This window comes from Oncorhynchus mykiss, chromosome 27 (genome assembly GCF_013265735.2).
Source record: "Oncorhynchus mykiss isolate Arlee chromosome 27, USDA_OmykA_1.1, whole genome shotgun sequence".
Lineage (NCBI taxonomy): Eukaryota > Metazoa > Chordata > Actinopteri > Salmoniformes > Salmonidae > Oncorhynchus > Oncorhynchus mykiss.
In genome coordinates, this window is record NC_048591.1 from 29,628,192 (window position 1) to 29,651,846 (window position 23,655).

Sequence of the window (23,655 nt, forward strand, 5' to 3'; positions counted from 1 at the left end):
ACAACCTTGTCGGGCCGCAAACACCCCCTCTCTGTAATGTCAGTGAAAGGACAGTGACGCAGTGTCCCTTCAACTAGATAATACTCAAACCCTCCAATCCTCTAAACACCAGGATCTAACCTTCCACAAGTCTAGTTTCACTTTTAACCCTTGACCTTGTCAAAGAGGAGGTCCACTACCATACGAGCAACTTTGTACAGCTGTAATTGAGGCAGGTAGACAAACAGTGCTCTGCTCACTGTTCCATTAAGTTAATTGAGTTGCTGAGAAACTCGTACTCCAAACAATCTCGTCGACCATGATAAATGGATGCACAGAACACTGCATTAGAATAGACAGCATTACCAGACGCATTCTAGAAAAACCACCTAGCTGTTGTAGTGTCTTTCTACATACTGTGAATTGTTCTGTGTAGAACCATAATGTAAATGTCAGCATGTTGTGGATGTCAAGTGGATCTATAGCTCTGGCTCAGTGGTGGGTTAACGTTTGTCATTGGACAGAATGAATGGAACTGACCTGACCGTATGGCCAATCAGAACACAGGAGGTCAAAGGTTATAAATGAATGCACAGGCGTAATGGTTCCCCCTGAGTTTAATTTGTGTCTCAGACTCGTTCAGTCCACTAGTTGTTAGAGGTGTCATTATCAAATAATTCAGTTGTTTTGTTTCAAATCATGGTGCTAAAATGTATGACGCCTCCTCTACTTTTAAATATCTCTCTATACTAATGGCAGAAAGTCAACAACAAAAAACAGTTTTAGTTTCCAAAAAGCGAGATCGGTAATTGGTCTGATGTCCTTTCCAAAAGCACCATGTAGGCCAAGCCTTTTACCTCCAGTCAGAACACTGCTACACTAAAACACTGTTTAAAGGGAATCACTGCATTAGGGGTTTTTGGAGCGGACACACAAATGCAAGCTTGATGACCGTGTATTATTTTACCACACACACACACACACACACAGGCTTTCCTGAACAATCAGTGAGAGCTGAAGAGGTGAGCTGAGCACTAATTCTGTGCTTTAATCGAGAATTAATTTCCTTACACGCGCGCACACACACACACACACACACACACACACACACACACACACACAGTAGTTCGCTGAGATAGAGGATGAGTGAGCAGTGGCTTGTTGTGTAGGGCTGGGATATACTGGCGCTCTGAACCAATGGGACTTCCTGAGTTGTATGAGTGACAGTCACTCTGACCGAACCAATTTAAGGTTCCTCAGATCACCATGGCAATGGAATGATTTAGATTTATTTACAAAAAATGCCCTTTTCCTGACATCGTCTGAAAAAGAATGGAAATAAACGTGTAATTTTGCTTTAGGAGCAGCTATGACAGGAAAGAAAGAAGTCCGATATAATTACAAAGACAAGAAAACATTTCCATTGAGGATCATGTCAATAACAAACTGTATCCCAGTATCCAGAGTACCCTATACACAGTACCCTTTCCAAGTAAAATAAAACATTTTTTGTTCACATTTGTATTTTTTCCCAGTATACTATATCACACAGTGATAACAAAGAAAGGAGAAATCTACAGCCACGTTAGCTTCGTGCAAAAAACACATACACTGGCACGCCGCATAGGCAAAGATTAAAGCAAAACAATGCATACAAAAATATAGAAAATTTCCAATGCAACTCAACACCTCACTGAAAACTAGCTTTCTGTCTTTGAACAACAATTTCTCCACCAAACAGCATCTCTTTCACCAAATGGTCACTTCTGGAACATTCTATTTGTGTTTTTGTCTTTGAAGGCCTAGACCATTGGCCTTCCATATAGGAAACCATAGAACCAAAAACAGAATCCGGTAGCTATAGTATGTCTTTATGACGGTTAGTCATAATGATATTCAGAATAATTATAATAACAACAACATGTTGAATGATAGAAAACTAGTACAATAAAAGCATATCAAATACACATTTCCTGTCACTTTTAAGACATTCCAACATTTGCTCATAACTGTAGGTGACAGGTTACATACGGTAGTTTGGCATACTCAGCAAGCCATGCCCAGAAGGATGCTAGGGGTCGTGCTCCCCTGTTCAGACGTTGCATGCATCATCCAATGGTTGTGTGCCACATCATCGACTGTGCCGTCAGACACCAGATTGGTGTAGCATATGATGTGGTTAGCTGATACGTAAAATAACTATCCAGATTTAGGAAGATCTGGCACGCGTCAGCAACGCCTGGGCAGAGGAACACGGCTTACATCTCTTGCAAAAGAGAGGAGGGGTTTCAGGTTTCAGGATGCAGTGGAACCTGTCCACCAATGGGATACATTGTATCTGGGTGGTGGCGGGGGAAGGGTGGGGTTATACAGAACAGCCCAAACTGCAAACCAACGTGCTCAAGACCAGGTCAGCACACAAGTTCAGTTCAGCACTTGCAAACACATGCAAAGATATTTCATAGTTTTAAGATTCAGTCTTTTTCTGTCTTTTTTAGTTTTTAGCTGTCTCTCACTTTCTTGTTGTGTGTGGGTGGAGCACTGAACCCCACTGGCCAATCCATGGGCTTCTTACTGAAACCACAGACCAATTGTTGGGCTTCTTATTGAAGGCTGTGACAGCCAGTCCAGCTGTCCTGCTTCACATTGATAGAAAAGATTGTTTGGACGCCTCAAGACAAAAATATATTGATACATATCAAATGGTCAGGGGGCAGGCGGGTAGGGGATCGACATGATGCCATAAGGCCAGGACAGAGGGGTTACACAGCAGTAAGAGTTCAAGTCATGAAAATAAAACATGCAGACAGGTTTAAACATGTCAGAGGCCATGTGAGGGACAGAGAGATGGACAGGCTTAACATATCAGAGGCCAAGGGAGGGATGAAGAGATGGACAGGCTTAACATATCAGAGGCCATGTGAGGGACGAAGAGATGGACAGGCTTAACATATCAGAGGCCAAGGGAGGGACGAAGAGATGGACAGGCTTAACATATCAGAGGCCAAGGGAGGGACGAAGAGATGGACAGGCTTAACATATCAGAGGCCAAGGGAGGGACGAAGAGATGGACAGGCTTAACATATCAGAGGCCAAGGGAGGGACGAAGAGATGGACGGGCTTAACATATCAGAGGCCATGTGAGGGACGGAGAGATGGACAGGCTTAACATATCAGAGGCCAAGGGAGGGACGAAGAGATGGACAGGCTTAACATATCAGAGGCCAAGGGAGGGACGAAGAGATGGACAGGCTTAACATATCAGAGGCCATGTGAGGGACGGAGAGATGGACAGGCTTAACATATCAGAGGCCAAGGGAGGGACGAAGAGATGGACAGGCTTAACATATCAGAGGCCAAGGGAGGGACGAAGAGATGGACAGAGAAACAATGGATGAAACAAAAATCAATGACATTGGTTTCCCTGCTCTCTCTCCCTCTCCTCCTCCTCCTTTTCCTCCTCTTCATCCTCGTCCAGAGACACCACCCCGGAGGAGGCTACGTCTGAGACCTTCCTGTGGGTGGCATAGTCAGGTGGGTACACCTCGCCATCTCCTTCTCCCTGGCACACGGTGCCCTCGTAGTCTTTGCAGGGCGTATCGTCGTCCTCCCCGGGTGACAGGTAGGTCTCGGAGTAGGTCACAGAGTAGCAGGGCGATTCCTCCCCCCCTGGCCGGCCCCTCCCACCCCCCAGGCTGTTGAAGTCCCCTCCCCCTCTAACCCCCTGCTCCACCCTCTGGAGGCGGGCCAACAGCAGCTCCTCTCCCCCTTGCAGGGCCGAGAGGATCTTGGCAGCCAGCTCGGCGGCGTTACCGTAGTTGTTGCCGCAGTGATGGGTGAGATCTCGCAGTAAGGGGTGTTGCTCGTCCAGGCTGCAGAGGCTGGAGCAGATGGTGTCTGTGGAAGTGGGCGAGGGCCTGTCTCCTCTACCTGCTCCCTCGCAGCACGGCCCCCGTAGACCCAGGTGCTGACACACCTGACTGTGAAGAAGGTCCCTCAGGTAGGGGGGCACCTCTGAGGGGTTTCAGAGAGGGGGAGAGAGGGGGAGAAGAGAGACAGTGAGTGTACTGAATGAACCTGCCTATTGTCTTACCATGCCTGATGAGGTCAGGTCACGTGGTCAGGAAAAACTAGGAGCCCTACTGATGAGAGAGCAGTGTATTGTTATGGAATGACAGCAGACACGTTAAGTAGTCAAACTGACTTATCAGGCTATATCTGGAAAGGGTGGAGGTTATAGGATGCAAGCTGATCCTAGATCTGTGCCTTTGGGGCAACTTCTCACCCATATAGTGTTACGGAATAAAATACCTAATACTAAATTAAAATAAATGACTTAATCAAGCAAAACAAAGCAGTCATATTTGGTGCAGTGGAGTAAGCAATCAGCATAAAAGCATTGGCATCCCCACAATAGTACACACAAACATTCACAAACACACACACACTAAATGTATAGTCCACTCACACAACCAACAAACTCAACCACCCCCCCCCCACCCCCCTGTCTGCAGCAAAGGAATCAAATTAAACTTGCATGTGGGATATCAAATTGCACCGGGGAACAACATTTTTTTGTGAGAGAATGAAAGTAGGGCACTGGGACAATCAGAGTTTCAGACAGATTCATCACCACACAGTTAGAGGAGACAGGGAGGTGGGGGGATGGGGAGAAAGGATGTGCAAGACCTGGAGTAGGGGGTAGGAACAAATGAAGGTATTAGAAGGGAGGACCATGTATTCTTCAGTGATACTCCAGTTGTAATAGGGTAGTATTGGCTCAAATTTAAAAGTTTAAAAAGTTGGTATCGTATTGGAGGTGGTCTGATTATGATATTTAGAGTGTGTGTGTGTGTGTGTGTGTGTGTGTGTGTGTGTGTGTGTGTGTGTGTGTGTGTGTGTGTGTGTGTGTGTGTGTGTGTGTGTGTGTGTACAGTACCCGTGCTTTGTGTTGTGGGCTCGTTGGCGGGAATGAAGTCCTCATCATAAGAGTCGTCATTAGAGTCATCTCCATCCACAGACGACCAGGCTCTCAGCTTAGCCTCCGCTATGGCAAACTGCTCCGCCACACCTGAAACACACATTTGTTAGACATCATATTCACCAACATTTAATACACACACACATTCACACACAGGTCAGACATCGAGCCCTGTCCCTGGGTGCCCATGATGACGCAGGCATATACTTTTTGATTGACAGGTAGAAGACAGAGTACAGGGATAGACTGACATCACAGCAAGGTTCTAAACCGGAGTGGTCGTAGATCATACAAACATGTCACCTGGGTATATATGCAAACACTGCAAATAATTCACACACACAAATCCCAGGTACAGGGCATTCGGAAAGTATTCAGATCCTTTGACTTTTTCCACATTTTGTTACATTACAGCCTTATTCTAAAATTGATTTGAACACATTTTTTTCCTCGTTAATCTACACACAATGCCACATAATAACAAGGAGAGAACAGGTTTTTAGACATTTTTGCAAATTTATTACAAATAAAAACAGATATCTTATTCAGACCCTATGCTATGAGCCTCGAAATTGAGCTCAGGTGCATCCTGTTTCCATTGATCATCCTTGAGATGTTTGTAAATTGTGGTTAATTCAATTGATTGGACATTATTTAGAAAGGCATACACCTGTCTATATAAGGTCCCACAGTTGACAGTGCATGTCAGAGAAAAAAACACAGATCAGAAGCACAGATCTGGGGAAAGGTACCAAAACAATTCTGCATTGAATGGAAGAAGTTAAATGGAAGAAGTTTGGAACCACCAAGACTCTTCCTAGAGCTGGCCCACCCAGCCGAACTGAGCAATCGGGGGAGAAGGGCCTTGGTCAGGGAAGTGACCAAGAAACCAATGGTCATTCTGACAGAACTCCAGAGTTCCTCTATGGAGATGGGAAAACATTCCAGAAATCAACCGCCTCTTCAGCACTCCACCAATCAGGCCTTTGTGGTAGAGTGGCCAGACGGAAGCCACTCCTCAGTAAAAGGCACATGACAGCCCACTTAGAGTTTGCCAAAAGGCACCCAAAGGACTCTGGCCATGAGAAACAATATTCTGTGGTCTGATGAAACCAAGATTTAACTCTTTGGCCTGACTGCCAAGTGTCACATCTGGAGGAAACCTGACACCATCCCTACAGTGAAGCATGGTGGTGGCAGCGTCATGCTGTGGGGATGTTTGTCAGTGGCAGGGACTGGGTGGCAAGTCAATATCGAGGGAAAGATGAACGGAGCAAAGTACAGAGAGATCATGATGAAAACCTGCTCCAGTGCACTCAGGACCACAGACTGGAGCGAAGGTTCACCTTCCAACAGGACAACGACCCTAAGCACGCAGCCAAAACAACGCAGGAGTGGCTTCGGGACAAGTCTTTGGTTGTCCTTGAATGGCCCAGCCAGAGCCCGGACTTGAACCCGATCGAACACCTCCTTGGTGAGACCTGAAGATAGCTGTGCAGCAATGCTACCCATCCACCCTGACAAAACTTGAGAGGATCTGCAGAGAAGAATGTGAGAAACTCCTCAAATACAGGTGTGCCAAGCGTGTAGCGTCAATATTAAACAGAATGAGGCTGTAATCACTGCCAAAGGTGCTTCAACAAAGTGCTGAGTAAAGGGTCTGAATACTTATGTAAATGTGATATGAGTTTTGTATTTTAAATACATTTGCACAAAAAAAGTAAAACCTGTTTTAACTATGTCATTATGGGGTATTGTGTGTTGATGGATGAGGGAAAATTGTTTAAATCCATTTTAGAATAAATAAACAAAATGTAGAAAAAGTCAAGGGGTCTGAATACTTTCCGAATGCACTGTAACACAATCAGAAATGTGAGATTGGCCTCCCAAGTAGCGCAGTAGTCTAAAGCACTGTGTCGCAGTGCTAGTTGTGCCACTAAAGATTCTGGGTTCAAATCCGCAGCCGGCCGCGACCAGGAGACACATGAGGCGGCGCACCACTGGCCCAGCGTCGTCCGGGTTAAGGGAGGGTTTGGCCAGCAGGGATGTCCTTGTCCCATCACGCACTAGCGACTTCTGTGGCGGGCCAGGTGCAGTGAACGCTGACACAGTCGCCAGGTGCACGGTGTTTCCTCCGACACATTGGTGTGGCTTGGAGTGTCAAGAAGCAGTGTGGCTTGGTTGGGTTGTGTTTCGGGGGACGCACGGCTCTCGACCTTCGCTTCCGTACGGGAGTTGCAGCGATGAGACAAGACTGTAAATACCGATTGGATACCACAAAATTGGGGAGAAAAGGGTAGCAGGTAGCCCAGCGGGGTGTGGCAGGTAGCCAAGCTGGGTGGCAGGCAGCCCAACTGGGTGGCAGGTAGCCCAGCGGGGTGTGGCAGGTAGCCCAGTGGGGTGTGGCAGGTAGCCAAGCTGGATGCCAGGCAGCCCAGCTGGGTGGCAGGTAGCCCAGCGGGGTGTGGCAAGTAGCCCAGCGGGGTGTGGCAGGTAGCCCAGCTGGGTGGCAGGTAGCCCAGCGGGGGGTGGCAGGGAGCCTAGTGATTAGAGCGTTGGGCCAGTAACTGAATGGTCGCTAGTGTGAATCGTTGTGCCGACAAGGTGAAAAATCTGCTGATGTTTCCTTGAGCAAGGCACTTAACTCTAATTGTTAATAATGACCACTCTCTGAGGGTGTCTCAGGGAGAGTTGGGATATGCAAAAAACATTTCCAATTCACACACATATTAATACACACATGTACATGAAATAGCACAAATAAAAACCCACACAGGGGACATGGTGATCGTGGGTTTCTCTGTGGCTGAGGTGACTCGGCATGTGACAGAACCAGCGTTCCGGAGAGACCAATCACCTCCAATCACTGTGACGAGCTAGCCAATCACAAATTACCTCTTTCTCTCCGCTGCTCCAATGGCATTCCTTTCCTCATTCCTCTCCTCTCTTTTGTATTCCATCCAATCCCTCTCTTTCCTCATTCCTCTCCTCTCGTTTGTATTCCATCCAATCCCTTTCTTTTCTCATTCCTCTCCTCTCTCTCCCTCAGCCACATGTGTTCCTCTCCTTTCCTCATTCATCTCATTTTCCTTTGCATTTCAATCTCCCTCTTTTTCACCTCATTTCGATTTCATCTCTCTATCTCTCTTTCGCTCTCTCTTTCTTTCCCAATCACTCTCATCTCATTTCTCTCTATTTGCCTCTCCGCTGTTCTCTGCTGTCATGTGTTCTGTATTCATGTGTTGGTTCACACAGAGATCGATTCTACTGTGGCTCAACACTAAACTCAGCCTTCACACACAAGGAGGCCCATCCTCCAACACATACCACTAGTCTCTTTCTGTTTCTCATTGTCTTTCTCCATCTTATACACACACGGTTTACATCCATGCTGCTTGAGTGTGTGTTGGTCCTGCAGAGATTGGCTCTTCTCCCATGCAGACATGTTAAGAACAGCACACTCCCAGAACACTTTGATGGCCTCTTCAGAGTAAACCAAGGGAACTGTAGCCCTGCACACAGTCACACACACACAGTAACATTTGACACACTCACACAGATACAAACACACACTGAAAAGTACACTGTTCTATTTTCCCTCTCACATATAGTCTAAAGGGTGAGAGAGATAAAAAGAGAGTATGAGAGAGAGAGAAAGAGGGAGAGGGAGAGGGAGAGAGAGAGAGAGAGAGAGAGAGAGAGAGAGAGAGAGAGAGAGAGAGAGAGAGAGTGAGTGAGTGAGTGAGTGTGTTGGCACGTGCTGGTACATCAATAGGACAACCCCACATGGACAGAACCACCACTGTAACTCCCATTCAGCGGACTTAATCTATCATGAGAGCCAGCAAACACACACACACAAATACATACCATATACAGTGCATACATAGTCAAAAACCTTCCGACACATTTACACTTGTGCTCTCTCCCATAATTGAAAACAAATCACTTCTACAAAACAGTCACACATTTACACTCTCCCATATACAGTACAATACATTCACTGTAAAGTCACCCAAGCCCAGCTAAAGTTCAAAAGGAGCCAGAGATGTCAGGACTTTGGGGTTCCGACAGAGTGGACAGGCACATGATGATGATGTAAGAGGAAGTGAAGGACAATTGAAATAACCCTGGGGTCAGCTGGATGTGATGGTGGAATCAGAAGGGGATATAAGTGTTTGCATGCCTGTATGTGTGTAAAGGGGCATATTTGGTGTGGAAAGGAGAGGATAGGAGACAAGAGGAGAAAAAATAAAATAAAAATGAGAGGAGACGAGGGGCACAGAGAAAAGTGCTCAGTCACGCCGGCACTAGCCAGGAGCAGAACCTTACTGTGCAAATTAACCTTGAGAGGCTGCACTGCAGGGAGGGAGGCAGACAGGAACAGAGGAAAAAATAGTGGCATAGAAAGAAGGGGACAAAAAAACTGAGAGAAAGAGGAACATTGCACAACATTTTAATACCTCAAGTCATTGCTGCAAAAAACATTCTCAGTCAACTTACCTGTTAAAGTAAAACTAAATGATCGTAATGATAAACTGGGTAGGGCTACTGACCTGCAGCGAAGCGGGCCTCCTGTTCTCCCTCAGTGAGGTCAGAGTAGTTGTTGAAGTCAGACTCCAGAGCTGCGGGGGTGTCAGTGGGCTTACACCAGCCCTTCCATTCTATCAGGTGGGCCACCCTGCCCTGGGCCATGCCTGTGGGCCGTGTCACATGGTCCTTCATTGCCTGGGAAATGCCTAGAGGTCAAAGATTAGAGGGTAAGTGTCACATACATGTAAAGTGTAAAGAGTGTGTGTGTGTGTGTGTGTGTGTGTGTGTGTGTGTGTGTGTGTGTGTGTGTGTGTGTGTGTGTGTGTGTGTGTGTGTGTGTGTGTGTGTGTGTGTGTGTGTGTGTGTGTGTGTGTGTGTGTGTGTGGGTCTGACAGGTGGCTCGTTACGTGTGGAACAGGACTGACTTTGACGCTGTGGACCCTGACACCACTGACTACCTTATGGGTAAAGGATTGTAGTATTCTGTCAATTTTTCTGTGTATTCTGGAAAGCTGAGTATTTGAAGGTCACGGCCAACATTACTGCTGATTCTTACTGTATATCAATAGACAATAGACTCTGTGTTTGTGCGCAATGCTCGTATTTACCATGTAATGAAGATCTGGCTAATGCCGCAATCTCTTGAATGGTAAGTGCTCTTCTCGATTTTGGTAACATTTCAACGGTGTCTTCAACATTTACCTGTGAAGGAAAAAACAACCATTATTAAAGCAGTGGAGGCTATTATACAGATGTACTGTAGATGCTATGACTACCAAGAAATCCTTTCAAACGGATCTAAAAGAGCACTCATGTCTTCAAGGTAGAGAAAACACCTGTTTTCATTGTTTTTACACACACACACACACACACACTGCATTAATGATATGAAGGGCCATTGAAAGAATATTATGATGAAACTACAGAACAACCCCCCTCCTCTCTACCCTCCTCCCTTGGTCTGGTCTATCCATCCTCTACTCTGCTCCCCTGGTCTGTCAAGCCTCTCTACCCTCCTCCCTTGGTCTGGTCTATCCATCCTCTACTCTACTCCATTGGTCTGGTCTGTCAATCCTCTCTACTCTACTCCCCTGGTCTGTCAATCCTCTCTACTCTACTCCCCTGGTCTGGTCTGTCAATCCTCTCTACTCTACTTCCCTGGTCTGTCAATCCTCTCTAATCTACTCCCCTGGTCTGGTCTGTCAATCCTCTCTACCCTCCTCCCTTGGTCTAGTCTGTCCATCCTCTCTACTCTACTCCCCTGGTCTGTCAATCCTCTCTACTCTACTCCCCTGGTCTGGTCTGTCAATCCTCTCTACTCTACTCCCCTGGTCTGTCAATCCTCTCTACTCTACTCCCCTGGTCTATCCATCCTCTACTCTACTCCCCTGGTCTATCCATCCTCTACTCTACTCCCCTGGTCTATCCATCCTCTACTCTACTCCCCTGGTCTATCCATCCTCTACTCCCCTGGTCTATCCATCCTCTACTCTACTCCCCTGGTCTGGTCTGTCAATCCTCTCTACTCTACTCCCCTGGTCTGGTCTGTCAATCCTCTCTACTCTACTCCCCTGGTCTATCCATCCTCTACTCTACTCCATTGGTCTGGTCTGTCAATCCTCTCTACTCTACTCCCCTGGTCTGGTCTGTCAATCCTCTCTACTCTACTCCCCTGGTCTGGTCTGTCAATCCTCTCTACCCTCCTCCCTTGGTCTGGTCTATCCATCCTCTACTCTACTCCCCTGGTCTATCCATCCTCTACTCTACTCCATTGGTCTGGTCTGTCAATCCTCTCTACTCTACTCCCCTGGTCTGGTCTGTCAATCCTCTCTACTCTACTCCCCTGGTCTGTCAATCCTCTCTACTCTACTCCCCTGGTCTATCCATCCTCTACTCTACTCCATTGGTCTGGTCTGTCAATCCTCTCTACCCTCCTCCCTTGGTCTGGTCTATCCATCCTCTACTCTACTCCCCTGGTCTATCCATCCTCTACTCTACTCCATTGGTCTGGTCTATCCATCCTCTACTCTACTCCATTGGTCTGGTCTATCCATCCTCTACCCTCCTCCCTTGGTCTGGTCTATCCATCCTCTACTCTACTCCCCTGGTCTATCCATCCTCTACTCTACTCCCCTGGTCTGGTCTATCCATCCTCTACTCTACTCCATTGGTCTGGTCTATCCATCCTCTCTACTCTACTCCCTTGGTCTGGTCTATCCATCCTCTACTCTACTCCATTGGTCTGGTCTATCCATCCTCTCTACTCTACTCCCCTGGTCTATCCATCCTCTACTCTACTCCCCTGGTCTGGTCTATCCATCCTCTACTCTACTCCCATGGTCTGGTCTATCCATCCTCTACTCTACTCCATTGGTCTGGTCTGTCAATCCTCTCTACTCTACTCCATTGGTCTGGTCTGTCAATCCTCTCTACTCTACTCCATTGGTCTGATCTGTCAATCCTCTCTACTCTACTCCATTGGTCTGATCTGTCAATCCTCTCTACTCTACTCCATTGGTCTGATCTGTCAATCCTCTCTACTCTACTCCCCTGGTCTGGTCTGTCAATCCTCTCTACTCTACTCCCCTGGTCTGGTCTGTCAATCCTCTCTACTCTACTCCCCTGGTCTGGTCTGTCAATACTCTCTGCTCTACTCCCTTAGTATGGTCTGCCTATCCTGTAAAGTTACACCACAAACATTGTATCTGGTGTTGACACGCGCTTTTATTCAGCATTGCTTTTTATAGCCTAGTTTCGTCCACGTGTCTATAATGTAGACAGTTAGCTGATCCCACGTCAATCTACGTTTGCGCTCTCAATACTGAAACGTTTTGAAACAGCCCGGGGACAGGGGCTCTGCGAGCTCAGATGTTCCCGCGCTGGCGATTATGTCAACCACTACCGAGAGACGTGAAAATCCTCTAGCGCCGCAGAGAGACCCGAGCTCCCGCATCACTGAAGAAAATCTGGGAGATATGTCATGCCTTCGAGTTTCACATGACCCCAGGCGCCACTGCACTTTACACCACCGTCACCCCTCCTACCTCTTCACCCACTCTCCCCTACTGAGAGCTCGGAATGGCAAAGGCATCCGCAGCATTCATCCCCACACAGACGGGTGAAGATCATAGCACTCTTGTGCTTCACATGCATGGAAACACACACATATCCATTTTGTAAAATAACGAGGACATGCCCGGTGTTTTACTGACAAGCCATGGGCTAATCTGGCACAGTCTAGTGAACAGAAAGCAAGGTGCCGAGGTTGCCATTACTCGGTTTAAAATCCGAGACTCGCTTGTGAACATCCACTGTCGTTTCTGTTCAACCATTCCTTTACCATAAACTCTCTATAGTGACGACAGGACTATGAAGCATTCTCAACTCAGAAAATTAAAACAAAACATCAGCAGCACCGGCAGTAGGCTATATATTAATTGAGTAATTGGCATTCCGCGTATCTGCTCGGTGTATTGAACTCCCGATCTTCTCCAAAACTGCAGATGTAATGGATGTGAAACGGCTAGCTAGTTAGCGGTGGTGCGCGCTAAATAGCGTTTCAATCGGTGAAGTCACTTGCTCTGAGACCTTGAAGTAGTGGTTCCCCTTGCTCTGCAAGGGCCGCGGCTTTCGTGGAGCGATGGGTAACGATGCTTCGAGGGTGACTGTTGATGTGTGCAGAGGGTCCCTGGTTCGCGCCCGGCGAGGGGACGTTCTAAAGTTATACTTGTTACACAGACGCAATGCCAAGGGTTTCATACGAGATCTCGTTGTTGAACTGGAATTTATTTACAACAACTGCCCGTATTTTACGAATAATTAAATTGAGAAAACATTATATTCAAGTTCAATCTGCCAAAATAAACTAGCCCAATGGGTTGCCAAACAGGTGCCAGAATGAATGACGTGCATATAGCGCATATAGCGACAGGGAGACAGCAATGCCCACACAGGCTTTAACACTTGACAGCTCTACTACAGTTCCTTTGAACTGAATACGCTGATATCACAAAAACAAACGTACGCGCGCGCACTGGCTACATGCACACATACACGCAAGAATAGGCTTCCATAGCTACAAAGCTATTGGAATCAGTGACATGTAGTCTAATAATAACAGTGTTCCTTCATCCGTGACAACGCCCCTTGTTTTCTCGCAGATAAGCAGCTTTTCCATAGAAATAGGATGCAAATCGAGTCCCTCTTCTCTAACATACTACGCTGTGTGTGTGTGTACTGCGTGTATGTGCTGAGCTCGCCTCCTCGCGACCCTATGCCTGTGTACTTCGAAAACGGTTGCTGAACTTTCCACTAAAGGAGCATTGCTATAGGAACCGATCACCAAGGAGCAATTTCTCGCAGGATACGTGGATCTGTGATTCATAGATGACGTCACATGCACACGGATGGCCACGGATGGTTTTTACTCCTAGTCTCAATTTATCTATACATTCATATGTTCCTCTGGAAGACTAACGCCTTAAATGCGTTATATAGGTTTCATAGGCGACACTGTCTACAAACAGATTCGACATCTATATTGCTTGTTGAACGTGGAGAGAGGACGAGCCGGCACGCGTGCACCAGCGGAGCTTCTGTATGGCAATGGGCACGCTGGCACGGCTCTGCGACAGTGCCTGTAGGGTCACCAAGCGGCAAACAATCATAATGGCCCTGACCGTTCTATTTCATCGCCGAGATATTCAATAGAGCGGTGTAGAGAGAAGAGAGGAGAGAGAGGAATATTTTGGCGGTGCTAATAATCTCCTCGTTACTGCAGCCACGCGCTGGCTCATTGCGACATCCAGATGGTGCGCGCTGATCGATACAATGAGATGAGACAGATTCATCATTAGCTTTGAGTGAATTATTCCAGCAACCTGCTAAATTCTATTTACTTCTCTATAGCCTGCATAAGACTGTCAATAGAGAGAGATAGCATGGACTAAATGAGATAGGCATATAGAATCTGTGAGCAGGTTCATTGCATAATTGTTTCCACCTCTAGATAGGCCTATACCTGAAATTGTTTAGGTATTGCCTAATCAATTGTGGCGGTCAGTAAATAATATAATATTCATAAATGGATTTTATATTGTAGATATGTGATAGTAGAGTAGTGGCCTGAGGGAACACACGTAAGGTGCTGTTAAAATTATTGTGATAATATTTTAAATGGTATATAATTGCCTTAATGTTGCTGGACCCCCAGGAACAGTAGCTGCTAATGGGGATCCTTAATAAATACAAATACATCGTTACAGAGAGCTACTCCGAAAAGAACAAATGGATCGGGGGCAGCACCTGCTCATGCTCAATCAAACCAACCCAATGTCAACGTTGCACTGCGGCCAACCATCCATTTGTACAAAGCCAGTCAGAAGTGCTGAAGCCTACACAGTAATTGAGACTGCAGCATTGGCGGCCGAACCGCTGCCGACCCTACCGTCCAACTCTCCTTAGTAAGATCTGTTTAATTGCATTTAGGCCAAGGAAAAAAGGCATTACACTCAGTGCCATTGAGATTCCCAGTTGAAAGCTGCATTAGAAATGAATTGCTAATTACATTGAATTACTTCATATAATAATTAGAAAACTAACTGGTGAACATTTACTGAAAACCAAAATGGAGGACCCAAAGCGGAATCACTCGTTAACGACTTGAACGGCTTAGTTAATTTGGTAATTATTAAACCAAAAAAGGCTGAGAAAATAATGTTTTGCTTCACATCGCGAATTTCTATTGACTTCGAAGAGAATTCAATTCAGAGCTAGGCTACTGTCCGTTTTGATTATCTGGGTGCCCCTGCGGTCTATTATGGGCGATCCCATTGCATTAGAAAGAATATAAACTACACATAAAGGAGTAACACGGGAGTTTATGTTATAGACATATTCCAGATAGGCTACTGCGGTTAAAACATATAAACATATTGGTGATACAAATGTTCCGTTCAGAACTGCTGCTTTAGGCTGATGGAATATGATGTAAACCAGGGTCGCAACTTTGGTTTTAGAAGTGGGGGGACCTAATTATTATTATTATTTTTTAAATTATCCAGTCAGATAAACACTCCAACCAGCCTACCAGACCGCTCGGAGGCGTCCACGTGGTCCTAAAGCACACCGCTCGGAGGCGTCCACGTGGTCCTAAAGCACACCGCTCTGAGGCGTCCACGTGGTCCTAAAGCACACCGCTCGGAGGCGTCCACGTGGTCCTACAGCACACCGCTTGGAGGCGTCCACGTGGTCCTAAAGCACACCGCTCGGAGGCGTCCACGTGGTCCTAAAGCACACCGCTCGGAGGCGTCCACATGGTCCTAAAGCACACCGCTCGGAGGCGTCCACGTGGTCCTAAAGCACACCGCTCGGAGGCGTCCACGTGGTCCTAAAGCACACCGCTCGGAGGCGTCCACGTGGTCCTAAAGCACACCGCTCGGAGGCGTCCACGTGGTCCTAAAGCACACCGCTCGGAGGCGTCCACGTGGTCCTAAAGCACACCGTTGCCTCGTTTTGAATCACATTCCAATGATAAAACTTTTCACATTTCAGAATGTGGGGGACATGTCCCCATCTCTAGTGAAAGTTGCGCCCCTGATGCAAACGAACCCAGTATAACAGCGATGAACAATGATGTTCCGCCTCATGTAGCGCGTTATTGAGTAAACAGTATAGGCCTAATCAATAAGCATTCCTCCAGTGAAAACATCTCCTGTGACAGAGGGTCGCGCTTGAATGCACAGTGTATGATAGCTGTAGCTGGGCGGCAGGTCCAGGGGACTCGGAGGTGTCACGTCACTATGTGTGGACCGAGCCAAAAAAAGTGTCAAACTGTGACAATCAGCACCTCGCAGTGGTCCAGTGTACCTAGGGGCGCGTGGAGAATGAGTCTGTGAGGTAAGCAGATCTGGGTGTTTCCGAAGAGCGCCAGGTCTTCGCTCCAGTCCACGCGCAACATAGGATCGTCGACTGCCACTGTCAAAGGGAGAGAATTTATAGGTGAACTGCAAATCAACATGCCAAGCATGCCTCGAGAGCGACTCAGGAGCCACTGCAGGGGCTAACCCAGAGGGAGCGTTTAGAATACTCAGCGGGCCATACGTGGTATTTCAATGTAGTGTCCCTTAGATAAGGCCGATTATTAACCCCAGTTAGTACCTATTTAGAATAGTAACGCAAACAGGGTGCCCTTGAATTGAGATACCACGGGGGGCTATCCGAGGGGGGTTCTCGTCGTGCACATCAACTTTGCAGTCATGCCATGTCATGCAGCCAAGGCTCTTATGTCGTTTGTATTTTTCAACACAGACTAAACTATAAGGAGGACAGAGTAGAGGGGGCCAGTTATCATCCCTGCTAATCAAATAAAGCAGAGAATATAATATGCCATCTCTTTATGAAAATACACATTTGGTTTTCCACCTGGCTGCATGCACTTCAACCGCCCTCCATTATGAGTGCCAAGGCACTAACCAATAGGCACAAATGGAAAAAGACTATGGGCACGTCGTGCTCTAGCGAGCTCATATGGCACCATCCCTTCAGCCACCTTCCTCAGGCTGGAATTGGCACAAAACCTAATTGAACAACACCCCAGAGAAATAGACCGAATTGGCCTTGTTGTTTCATAGTACACAATCTCACACTCATTCATGCAAATATGTACAAAAAGTATTTCAGCAGATTTTGTGCGTTTTTGTGTGGCTTAATTTGTGTGAAAATACACACATTTCTTGTGCGACTTCATTCATAGGGGAAAAAAAAAACATTTTTGGGAGGGCAAACTTTGGGAACAATCTTTTAAAGTTATTGGAGCAATGCATTTTGGGCAATGGTGTTCTACACTGCTTTTTTTGTGTCTCACATTTATTTATATAAAAAACAAACGTGTAAACTGCCCAATATTGTTAATCAACCCAGGTTGTCAAAATACACCAAAATACTTATGGTATAATAGTAGCCTTATTTGTATTAATGCCAATGTTGTTTTCTTTGCCTGTTCCCGCTTAATACTTTGGGTTACTGATACTATGTCGGATTTTACGAGGGTTACCAGATTGGACCAACAAAAATCTGTATTTCTTTTTTTGTGGTATCGATGAAGGTATTTGATTTGGGAATAGTGATACATTTTCATGATGGAAAATGTATTAATAATAAATATGGGGAAACAGAAGACCTGCGGAAAAAAATCTGTTTGGTTTCAATTCCCCTGGTGCAACTGCATGGTATTTGAACCTACAACAGGCCTGGATTATGATCAATTAATCGATATCAATGCAGTTAAACAGGTTAATGTAAAATAATGAATTATGTTGGCTTACACTTATGGCACTTCCAAGGCTGTTTCATGATGATTATTACGGTCGTGTCAATCATGTTATATACGTAGGCTATTGTAACAGGGCATATGCCAGCATTGTAGGACTACTGCCTCTGCCCAGAGGTCTACTGGGCTTTCATGTCAACGGCCGTGAGAGCTCACTTTGCCACGTATGAGCCCTGGTTAGAGTCCCTGTTGCAGCTTTCACTTTCTTCCGCTACACTGGTGGCAGTGTTGGGATCACGTCCAGCTCACGTCAAGTTATGTGATCTAGTAGTGGAAAGCACTCTGTTTTTTAACATTGTGTTGGGTTTAATTACATAGATATATCTAGTGAACAATGGAAAAGCAACAATGGGCATGACGGATAGAAGTAGTCATTACAGGTGTGATCAAGCCTTACATCCAAGTTGCCTGAAGCTAAATGGAAAGTGCTATGCCCTGACCAGTTATTCAGAAGAAAATCCCCTGTGACTGTCTAATTTACATAGGTTAACTTACCAGTGTGGAGCCAAAACAAATACATTATACACATTTACAAACGATCTGTTTACAGTGTTATTACAACCATGGGGTTATTTTGTTACTGAAGCTTATATGTCAAATAACCTGACAATGATCCACATCATATAGGTAGACAAATAATGTAAGTGTGTTATGCAGCAAACACAACTATCCTTTTTTGTAGGATGCAAAACAGTAATATCAATCACTGTTGCTCCATCCTGTTCTGATCTAATGAGATGGATGTTGGATTTTCTACGGCCTAGAATACAGGCCTTTCCCAGTCATGAAGGACGAAGCTAGGCCCCTCTGGATTCTCATTGGCGATCACTGAACTCAAGTTAGGGGTTATATGTCAGACTCTCCTATACCACTTTGCCCAACATGTTATACCCCATAGGTTGTAAATAAACCCTATTAACGTGATATAACTTGCATCATTATTATAGGGCAGTGAAACCCATAGTCTAATGGCTTTAGACTGAGTATTTCTCACCATTCATTTACAGATAGCAATTTCCATTTTATAACAGGTAGTGTCCATTTATTTACAGTAGTGTGTTGATTAATTATTGCTTTCTTCAGTGGAAATACAGAATATGTATAAAAATACCAAATATACCAAAAGCTGAACCAAGCAGAGATTTACAACTATTTAACCATGTTAATCATTACTGAAACATGAAAACTACAAACATTTAACCAGTTACAGATTATAAATTCATGACACCTAGAAACAAATATTTTATTAAAAGTAATTCATACAAAAGTCAAACGTTGGCTATAACATGAGTACAAACAAAGTGAGTGTGTGTATATGTCTGTAAGTGTTTGTGTGTGTGTGTGTGTATTCTAATTTCCCATCTTAAAAATGTATCCCCATTCCCCAATCATATAACTTAATCGATACCACACACAAAAAAAAATACAAAAAAATCGTATTTTTTCTCCAATTTGACAACCCTCATGAAATTTGACATAGCCTTGTATACAATGCATTTTGAAAGAAAATGTGTAATGTAGGCTTCACAAAAAAAAAAGTATTTTCCTATGAATGAAGTCGCACAAAAATGTGTCTATTCACACAAAAAATTCAAAAAATGCACGAAATCTGATTAAATACTTTTTGTACATATTTGCACGAATTGAGTGTGAGATTGTGTTGTTCATAAACGCTTGCGTCATTACTTTGCACAGTGGTAGTCCATCTTAGGTAATAGTTTCCATCAGTTGTTCCAATACAAAAACGATAAATATTGTAGTTCATTCTATTTGTCAAACTTATCTCTGAAGGAGGGACCAAGGTTACAAAGCAGAAGCACGGAAATACCCTAGAGGTGTTTCAGTACGAGGACAGCTTCTACTCTGCAGTGCACTGTGTGATCGCTGTTTTCAATTGATAGCTTGTGGAGAGTGCAATGTGACTAGATAATCAACTATGCAAGTGCCATTTAGTAGTATATTACAAAAACCTGTCTGGTAATCAGAGTGGGTCTATATTGTCAAAACGTAAGTTCTCTTTTGCTCTCCTCTCAAGAAAACCGTGTCTAGTTACAGCATGTGAAAATAACAACTCTTTGCTCGATTAGTCGCCGGCACCCATCTCTGCTATTGAGGCCAGTATAACTGACCTCATCACTCACGAGCTGAAGTTGCTCGCGCCAGGAGGATTCAATATCTGCCATTTAATTGGATGTATTGAGATCAAATGCCTCTGGGTGTTTTGTATCTTGGAATCCATGGCTCGCTCGCTAATTCATGTATTGTATAGAGGGGTTATGGATGTACGCGCTGTTTTGTAAATTAGATTCATGGAAGGGGCTTGGAAGGCGTTGGTTTGTCATTTGAGCCGGTGGCCGCTGGCTCCCTTTTGATGTGTGTTGATTTCCTACCCTCACACACACAGATTGATGTGGGGTAGACGAGCCATGCACTGCGCCCTCTGTTACCCCCATGGATCACACAGAGAGACCCACACACCTCACTTCCTGTTTCTATGACGACGGAATGACTTGATGCTGAGGTCTTGTTGGTGAGAATTAGCAAACCAATAAACACAAATAGCCTACCAACCGGGACCACTGTCGATCTAAATGCCAATATGTACATGTCTAATACCTGCCAAGTAAACAAGGATTTTCACTTGCCTTTAAATTGACAAATGGATCAGGTTATGACCTTTTTAAAAAAAAATCACAGTAGTCTCCCCACAACACAAACAACATGCAGGCCCTAATGTAGCCTGATTATATAAGACATAAAACAACAGATGAATCAATCAGTCAAAGTCAAAACCGCATCCATATGCGATCATGTCTCATAGCAATCTCGAGTATTCAATAAAGGCTTAAATCCCTGGTCCACAGAGCAGTGCAATGAAGACCAATCTGTAAAAAATATATAGGACAAAATAAAATAAAAACAGATTCAAAAGCCTATGCAGCCTAGAGAAAACAAATTACGAATGGGGGGGGGGGGGGGGGGGGGGGTATGATTTGGAGTGTTGTAATCTTATAGGCCTAGCCTATGATTTTTGTCGATTGTCTTCGGCAAATTGAATGGTTTACGTCGTCAGATTGTGCAACAGTTTCTCTGCTGCCACGCGTATCGAGAGAGAGCGGATCACCAGGAAATTAGAGGCTCGCGGACATCCGTCATCTGTGCATACATTTTTTATTTGCTCTAGGCTACATCTTTTATATTTCATGTATGCTTTTTTTCGCCATCTAGACGGAGATATTAGTGCATTCTCGCTGTGCATCAAAGTGCCTCGCTCTCTGTCGTTGTCGTGGAAACAAGAGCTAGACCATGGCGGTGCGACTCCTGTCTTCCTTGCTCACTGAAAGACTTAAGAGGAAATCAACATAATTATGTCAAGGCCAGCTGCATTGTGATATAGTTATAATGGGCAAACAGGTGGGTCTTGTCGTGCAGCCTACAGCAACGACAGGTCTGTGTAGACTATTACTGGGGTGACACTGACAGCCATGCACGGCACAGAACGTTACAAAGACAGAAAGCTTGAAGCAGCCCATCTAATTCAGTATTATGGACAGCAATATGATTACATTGACATGTTACAGTCCTGATAAGTGCTGATAGGCGGTCTGACGATGATAGCACAGTACCCTACAAGCCATAAGCATCATCAAGTGTCTGAAGGGGCGATGACTTGATAGGCAATTAGAGGGCCTGGCTTCCAGATTTATAGGCATATCAAATAAATAATCCCTGGCTTGTTTATATTGCTAACAATATTGTATTTCGCTTGCTGTGGGTGATAAGCGACTGTGCGTTTGTGTGCGTGTGTGTGTGCGCGCGTTACATGGATGCGTGCACTGATGGATGGATGTGGGGTGCGTGTGATTTATCGCTAGTGCAAGGCCCCATCAAATTAATCACGTTTCCAGGACCGAGCGAGTGAGATATCGGTGGGAAACACCAATGAAGAGGAAATGGAAAGGCACGTTGACTAGGCGGACAGACACTGAGACAGACAGGGGGATCTTGTAAACAACCAGCGGGAGAACAAGACAACTGCGGTGTAACCAAGGAAGCTTGTCTCTCATTATACCCTGATGAAGACAGCTTGTCTGTCGAAACGTTATTAGGTTATTCAATTATTGCATCTGAGCTCCTAGAGTGCGGCTCTCCTTTTCTATCTTGTCTCTCGGGAACAGCAAATCAGTCTGTGGGCTATGTAGCTCATGCCCCAACACAGTGATATATTTCAATTCTGCATTTCCGGACGAGGCTAGCCCCCTATTTCTTAAAAATGAGTAATTACAGCATAGTCAATTCCACGGTCTTATGATGTATGACGGCTATAAAGCCATGTCTGTGGGAATAGCTATTCGAATAGCCCAGATAACATGAAGACAGAACGCGTAGATAGGAGCAATATGCTGTCTTACCTTGCAGCTAAACTGGGTCAACGCAGTCAAAACCATTGTGCCGGCCGGAAGGGTCTTGTCATTCAAACATAAAACCTTTAGCTCCGCATCCTTCAACAGCAGAAAAATCACTTCACTCTCTCCTGCCTAGCGCGCTCACCAAAAAGCTATACGAGATCAGCTCTCGCGGCATCTCGATGCCAACACTCACTCCCTCCTCATCTCCTGCAGCTCCTCCAGAAGAAAGTCCCAGTGCTTCCCTATACTCAACTGATTGACTATTATACACAGATTTCTGGTCTATCTAGAAATCTCTAAACTCAAAGATGAAAACAAAGTTTACAGTCCAGTTCAATAAACAAACGACTTATTGCACCTCTTAAATATCCCGTGCACAGGACTCTACAACTCACACCATTCGTTGTATGCAAAAATCAGGCGGTCTGGGACGTGCTTTTAGTATCAAAACCAAATTAAAGAACTCTTACCAACTGACGTTTTGGAACCAATAAAGCCGATTTTCGCTTCTCACAGGAGTAGCTTAACCTACACCTGTTTTCATTCTGCAACAAAAGACCTGAGCGTACCTTATAGATCTGAAATCTCTCCTGTCTCTCCCCGGAGTCTTCTCTGGGTTCCGCAAGGATACGGCGTGCTGCTCACAACCCGTTCTTCCAAGTTTTCACTAGCTTTTTGTTAATGCTTGGTTGCTTGTGAGATCTGTATGTTCTATATGGCTTCTGTGTAGTCTTTGCGCGGTTTTATCATTACAATATTAATATCCAGTGTATTCTATCTGCCTGTAGCCAAACCGTGCCCCTCTCTCCCTACGTCACTGAGGGAAGGATCGATGCCGGCGTTTCAGCACCACCGCGGCTGGACAGCGCATGTCTGCTTGGGCTCTGAGGCCGCGGCAGCAGCATTGGCTTCACGCTCCGCTGCTGGGGGATCCCCCTTGTTGTCACACTCTAGTGAAATCCACACACCAGCACGGGGTCGTCCCGCGTTCTTCGTGTAGCTCTAGCCTAGTAGCGTCACTCGGCCTTGGCTAGCAGAGGAGTTGCAGGTTGCATTGGTACAAAAATCCCACGCGAAAACGGTTTTATACACCAGGCCGAGCTTCCACCTCCCCTTTCGCTCTACTTGAAGTGGAAAGATATCTGATTGGAGGATGTCACGGTGTAAGGACCAGCCTACTTCATAAAGGGTGGGGGGCTAGAAGTGGAGAGAGAATTAACTCGGGATTGATGTTCTCAATTAAAAGTTGCATTTCTCAGCAGATGCGATTTCAGTGAGGGCCTCTGATAGCCCACTGAGATAACGTATTGCAATTTATTAAACTCAACGCATTGATCTAACTCAACTCCTGTGGGTAAGGTCTAGTTAAGGATGCAAGGCGTGATTAAAACGTTACAAGCTTTTAAAGATGAAAGCTTAAAATT

At 45.4% G+C, this 23,655-nt stretch overlaps 1 protein-coding gene across 2 annotated transcripts; it reads right to left on the reverse strand.

Moving 5' to 3' along the window:
• Positions 1–1,246: 1,246 nt before the first annotated feature.
• On the reverse strand, positions 1,247–23,298 carry zgc:165508 (FAM131 domain-containing protein). Of its 2 annotated transcripts, none has more exons than XM_036965266.1 (5): positions 22,801–23,298; positions 10,102–10,195; positions 9,517–9,699; positions 4,919–5,050; positions 1,247–3,993 (listed from the first exon to the last, which is right to left on the reverse strand). In XM_036965266.1, exons 2-5 carry the CDS (start codon positions 10,169–10,171, stop codon positions 3,386–3,388), a joined length of 993 nt encoding a protein of 330 aa, XP_036821161.1. In that variant the 5' UTR covers positions 10,172–10,195; positions 22,801–23,298; the 3' UTR covers positions 1,247–3,385. The 2 variants fall into 2 exon arrangements, with proteins under 2 accessions (XP_036821161.1, XP_036821160.1); XM_036965265.1 differs by lacking the exon at positions 22,801–23,298 and adding an exon at positions 22,235–22,411.
• Positions 23,299–23,655: the final 357 nt, after the last annotated feature.